The sequence below is a fragment of the Gastrolobium bilobum genome, unplaced genomic scaffold (assembly GCF_033153095.1).
Source record: "Gastrolobium bilobum isolate Gb01-03AN ecotype WA unplaced genomic scaffold, APGP_CSIRO_Gbil_v1 utg22961, whole genome shotgun sequence".
Classification (NCBI taxonomy): Eukaryota; Viridiplantae; Streptophyta; class Magnoliopsida; order Fabales; family Fabaceae; genus Gastrolobium; species Gastrolobium bilobum.
Genome location: NW_026897314.1, coordinates 238,175 through 244,255, shown reverse-complemented (window position 1 = coordinate 244,255; position 6,081 = coordinate 238,175). Strand labels below are relative to the sequence as shown.

The 6,081-nt window shown below is 34.8% G+C and overlaps 1 protein-coding gene across 4 annotated transcripts; it reads left to right on the top strand.

The window, feature by feature from the left end:
• The first annotated feature begins 701 nt into the window (after positions 1 to 701).
• LOC133305918 (uncharacterized) lies at positions 702 to 4,814 on the top strand. Of its 4 annotated transcripts, none has more exons than XM_061506175.1 (5): positions 702 to 895; positions 1,297 to 3,080; positions 3,240 to 3,432; positions 4,204 to 4,500; positions 4,574 to 4,814. In XM_061506175.1, exons 2-4 carry the CDS (start codon positions 1,483 to 1,485, stop codon positions 4,285 to 4,287), a joined length of 1,875 nt encoding a protein of 624 aa, XP_061362159.1. In that variant the 5' UTR covers positions 702 to 895; positions 1,297 to 1,482; the 3' UTR covers positions 4,288 to 4,500; positions 4,574 to 4,814. The 4 variants fall into 4 exon arrangements, with proteins under 4 accessions (XP_061362159.1, XP_061362158.1, XP_061362157.1 ...); XM_061506174.1 differs by having other exon boundaries at positions 4,152 to 4,500; XM_061506173.1 differs by having other exon boundaries at positions 4,146 to 4,500.
• The last annotated feature ends 1,267 nt before the right edge of the window (positions 4,815 to 6,081 follow it).

The window sequence follows — 6,081 nt, the reverse complement described above, 5'->3', positions numbered from 1 at the left end:
CGTTTTGATTTTTTTAATTGCACGAAATAAATTATTTCATGCTGTTCAAAAAAAAAAAGGTGAAATTCATTAATAAAATAAATGATCAAGGAAAAAAATAAATTATATCTATATTTTTAAGATTCATTTTTTCTACGGTCAATGTAAATAATTTATTTACATTAAATTCAAAACAATGCGAAAATCAAAATATTTTTGTAATTATAATTTATTTTAGAGTTATAATAATCTTTTTTATTATAATTTTTTAATCCAAAACAATATTGTTTTGAAAATAAATATAAATAACTTATCTAGTAGAAACGTTAAAGTTAGCTTACCAAAAAAAAAAAAAACGTTAAAGTCATATTTTTATACATTATTTATTGGGAATAACATCTGTTATTTTAAAGGATATAAGCTTATATCATTTTAGATCTTAACCGTTGATTTCTGTCAATCAACGATTATAATTTATTGGATCAAAATTATTAATTAATTAATAATAAATTGACCCATTAAGTTTGACCCAATAGATTATAACCGTTGATGGACGAAAATCAACGATTAAGATCTAAAATGATATAAGCTTATATCCTTTAAAAGATATATATTTTTCCCTTATTTCTTTTATCAAAAATGAATTTATAATTTGTTACAGATATTAAAAGAAAAAAAAAACAAATTGTTTCAGATATCTCCTTTCTGTAATTCAACTCATTTTTCTCTCTTATATAGTTCATAGATTTGGGCACCCATTGCAGTGTTCACAGAAAATGACTGTATTTGGAGTCACAGTTACTGGGTTCAAGGCCTAAAGCTTCCGACTTTGTTTGATTTTCTGGGAGATTCTGTTGTTTTCGATCATTTTGGTTTTGTGTTATTACCGATCCAGATCCTAACTTCCCATATTCAGGTACCCATTTGATGGATCTTATTGAAATTGAAATTGAAATTGTGACCCCCATCCACGAATTTTTTTCGCAATTTGGTTGCTGAGAAAATGCATGAATGGGACTATGTGAAATTCTGGATCTTGCATAAGCTTTTGTTCTGAAAACTTGTTCAGTTGTTTGGTTCTTAGCCAAAGTAAGACAAGTAGTTGGGCAGGATCGTTTGAACTGGTTTTCCTGCTCTTACAGTATTCAGGAAAAAAAGCTTGCAGTCTCTTAGTTGTTATCTTTCTTTCTTTATTTTTTTCTGGGTTTCTGCTATTCATTGAAGTACACCTCATACTAGTTTATTGTTGATTCCTTCTCCCAAAAATGTTTAGTCATATCCCCCAAATTAATGCTTTGTTTTGTATTTCTTTGTCAGGCTTCTGAGTTATCTGTGAAGTGGGGGAAAAGATAAATAAATAGATATTTCATGTGTGGAAGTTGAATTAAACTTCTTTGGCCAATGAAGATGCTTGTTGGTTTTCTAGCAGGAAATGTTTGCCGAAGGTGTTGTTGATGGCATTTTGATTAATGAAAGTTGGTATCATTTGTGTTTTTCTCGGATATGAGTCGGTCTCCTTCCTTTAAAGTTAAAACAGAACTGAGTCCCAGTCTTGATCCAGAGTCTTTACAGAAATGGATTGTTGCCTTTTGTGCTATAAGGTTTGATCTTGAACAAGGCCAGCTTGTAGAAGTGTGTTATCCACCGGGCTGTCTTACACATGATGAGGAGCTTGAAATTGCTTATAGCTCCTTTCCGGATTCCGTTTCCCAGCAACAAAACCGCTCAAGCATTCATGATTGTATCTTCTTTTTCCGATTTCGTAGGCGCCTTAAATCTCAAACCAGCAATGCTACTCATTCTGAGATAACTGAAGTTGACAAGTCCATAGATAAAAATAATGTTGGTAAAGCATTATCCAGTACAAGTAGTGCTAATGTTTCTAAGTACATGTATGGCTTTGTCTTTAATAGACAGAGACATGATGAGAGGCTAAAGCGAGGAGGGGAGCAGAAGTCTGTGGTCATTTTGTCCCACAGACCTTATTCTAGTGTCTTCAGACCTTTGTTACAAATTATTGGTCCCTTATATTTTGACATGGGTAAGAAAGCATTGGAGCATATTGCTGCTTACGTTTCAACATGGCCTGCTCCCATTCCTGGTAAGCTAATGGATCTTCCGATTGGGAATGCAACTCTTAAAGTGAACTTGCCACCTGCTCACAGCTTGCCTGTGGAAAGTGGAGTATCTTTTGATGAGTCTGCTTCTCCCGTGGCACCATTTCTTCCTAATAATCAGTCTATCCCGCAGGGCCTTTTCCATGATTCAGATCTTTTTGGTACCTTCCGTGGCCTTCTATTGCAGCTTTGGTTGTTATGGGAGTTGTTACTCATTGGTGAACCTATTCTCATCATTGCACCCACACCTCCCCAGTGTTGTGAGGCTGTTGCCAGTCTTGTGAGTTTGGTTTCACCGTTGCTTTGCAGTGTTGACTTCCGGCCTTATTTTACCATCCATGACCCAGAGTTTGCACACTTGAACTCAATACAAGAAGGGGAAGCTTTCCCCCCAGTGGTTTTAGGAGTGACAAACCTTTTCTTCCTTAAAGCTCTCCGTAATATCCCCCATATTGTCTCAGTTGGAAGCCCTCCTCCTAATTCAATCCGGGTTTCCCTTTCAACGAGGTCCACTGGCAGAGTTTCAGGTAGACCTGAAGGTCTCGGGCTTCAACAACTTAACCTAAATAGGTTTTCTCCTTCAAGTTTATTGAGTGCAGTTAAGCTACGGAGAGATGGTCCTCTTTGTCTCATGACAGAACATAAGGAAGCCATTTGGAGTACCTATTCTGCCACAACTAAGCCAGACACATCTATCTTAAATAGGCTTATAGATGCTGGAGTGTCACCAAGAGTTGAGGAGTCAATGTCAGTTGTTAACAATGAGATATTACGGCGGCATTTCTTGGAGCTCACTACTAATTTTTTGGCCCCTTTTGGACCATATTTTAGGACTACTGCTCCTTCAGAAGGATGTTCTCCTTATGTAGATCCTCCTCCTCTACCTCCATTTAGTGCTGATGAATTTCTTGCAAGTTTATCAGCCAGAGGACCAGGGAAGTTCCTATTGAAGCGAATGAAATCTAACTGGCTTGACTTCTACAGGTAATGAATTTTCTTTTCCCTATTTGTCATGTACTACAATTTGCTACCTACCTCTCTGTGCGACAGTGTTTAACAGTGTGACCTTGCACTCAATTTGTAGTTCTTCGGTCTTATTAGATTTATATTCTTCACGTTGAGTTGCTTCAATGTTCTTATCAGGCGATTCCTGAACGGACCCAACTTTATGCCTTGGTTTCAGAGGAGGCGTGCTGTAGCTGAACAAGAACAAGAAAGGTTGTGGAGGCATGCAAGAATGAAAACTGACATACAACAGCTAATATCTAAAATGTCTGAGTTGGAAGTTGTGGATTCCTTCAACGTTATAGAGAGATGTCTACTTAGAGAAGTGCAGGTAACCTACCCTCCAAGGGTCCTCCAGTTATGCAGTTAATTGCTCGTGCCTTTCTTTTGGTATTTGCCCCACATGATGCTGTGTCTGCATTTATTTGATTACCTATTATTTTCAATCATTTGCTTTTGTGAAGGACTTAATATCTAACGTAATATGTCACGAGTTTTGGCAGTGTTTTATTAGGATTTGAACCTTCTTTTTTTAAAAAAAAAAAAAATAAAATAAATTATATTGTTTTGGATCCAACAAGAAAGATGATTAAATTAAGTATAGCAAGACTGATGCTCAACACAAAAGTACATGATAACTAAATATATCTCATTTTATCCTGGACATTGTGGGAAACAATCATCTAGGAGAATGCTTACTTGTGTTGTTCATCCCCGTTTGTCAAAAAGAAGAGATCTTATGTCATATAACATGAGCCTTAGGGTAATAGGGTGCATTGGGATGAAAGCTTTTGCCATGTTACCTATAAGATAACGTATCATTTGTATTTTCATGGGTCATGCTACCATTACTATGGTTCCCAGCGTAGTTCCAAAAATTTCTTTGGCCCTTATGTGGTATACTATGCTCATGGCTGCACATTATTATGCATAGCAAACTGTACTGCAGCATACTATATATGCCAGAATATGTAGGATTGTTTTAGCTGTAAATGATACATACACAATGCTTTTATATCTCTGTTAAATTAATGCAATTATCAGCTACAGCAATCTGGAAATGGCGGTGTTGATTCTGAGGCAACTTGTCGGAAACTAACAGGAGATCTTGAGGCAGTTTTCAATGCACTTTCGAAGGACATGCAACAAATCATGCTTTCAAATCCACAAAGGGCATCCCTTTTGAAAGGTAACCCAGAATTGACAAAACTTCCAGGGCATCCACTCTTACAAACTGGGGATGTGTCTTCTACATCACCCAGGTAATGTGAAAAGCATGAAACAGGCGGTCTTGGGTATATATGGTCTTCTTCTGATGCTAAAGGACAGACTTCTGGTTAATTCACTGCCTCCTTCTCTCTGATTGAGAGAAGTTCTCTGACTTTTGACAAGTCTTGCGGTAAGACTCATTTTGGCAGACATGCAATTCATTTCAATAGATCATATTTGCTGATTTTCATATTCTTCTTCAGATTAACAGCTGTGCAATAACAACAATTTAATTTATCAATCCACATCAAGAATCAGACGTGGGATAACCTGCCTCTTCACATTCATCCGAGGGAATTTGATTTTATTTTAAATTTGTGACTTTTTTTAATTGCCTTGCTGGAAATTGTGGCTTCTTTTTGTTTCTATTATGAAGGACCAAGGTGTATATTATTCACTTTGTGTTAGGTTTTGGTAGTGGTATCCATTCCAAGTTTTCTACAATTCCGAAATTATCAATTTTTGCAATGGACTTTTCCCTAGGTAACATTCATTTACTTTGAAGTGGACGTTCACACTTTATTTTTACAGTAAATATTCTCTCTGGTCCTTAACAAAAAACACGATCCTCACTTTAGTCCATTATAAAAAAAAATTAGTCTCGACTAAGAAATTCAAAGTGAATCCATTTAGTTGAAATCGTGATCCCTCATAAATTCAAAAAAGACTCATATTAGTTCTTCAAAAGGACTAAAGTGGTTCCATTTTAAATCTCATAGGGACCACGACCAACTGATTAATTTTTGTTTGAGAGGGACTAAAGTAAGAACCATATTTTTTTGTTAGGGACCCAAAAAGATATTCAGGCTTATTTTTATTTTAGGGTTTAGGGTTGTCCAATATTTGATGATTGAGATGTCTTTAAATCACTTTCAAGTCTATGAAAGATGACAAAAGATGATTTTTATTATTGTTATGTTATGTGTCAACGACGGCGTCTACTTGTCACTTCAGTGCTCGATTTGCTACATCTTGGTGTTATTATATGGCGTGATTACAGATTATGACTCAGATTCATTTGTTCATGATAAAGAAAGCTGAAGCTCTGTGGTACATGTTAATTTTAGTAAGTGGATAGTTTGTTCAATAATCTAGGTAGGTTGCACCGCAATTAGTTATGCTTTATCAATTTAGGGTCACAAATCAGCTGCAATGAAATTCAAAACGTTTGGACTAGGGCAAGTCAATCCTGACAATTAACATTTCCATAGCTATGCACTCAGAGTTAGTTTATTGCATATGAATTAACCATTGATTCAAGAAGTGCAGAGTTAACCAGAATTGTGAATCAATAAATATGATCTAATTGGTTAAAGAAGCAATAATTTAAAATATAACAAATTACGATCAAATTCAAGTTCAAATGAAGTAATATATATGATTGTGATTTGTTTAGTAAAAAAAGAAAAACAATGCATTTGACATGATTTAAGATCTAAGATTTGTGACGTGTTTTGAATGATTTAATTATAATTATTTATTTATTTTTAGAAGTTAATTACGTTACATTTATTTTAGGAATTTTTTTTTTTATTTTTAGGATTTGAGATTTTGAATTTTAAATTTTGGATCAATTTATAAGTAGTCTATAAAAAGGTTCTTATAACCCTGATTGTAGGAGTTAAATTTTGTTATTTTGAGAATTGAAGGATTATTCTTTTATTATATCCTAACTTTTTGTTTAACTATCTTTTTAATGCGTTTTCGAGTC

Coding starts and splice junctions, on each gene's coding strand:
- LOC133305918 (XM_061506173.1), top strand. CDS start 1,483: ATGAGTCGGTCTCCTTCCTTTAAAGTTAAAACAGAACTGAGTCCCAGT. Junction 3,081..3,239: donor AACTGGCTTGACTTCTACAG/GTAATGAATTTT, acceptor TGTTCTTATCAG/GCGATTCCTGAACGGACCCA. Junction 3,433..4,145: donor GTCTACTTAGAGAAGTGCAG/GTAACCTACCCT, acceptor TGCAATTATCAG/CTACAGCAATCTGGAAATGG.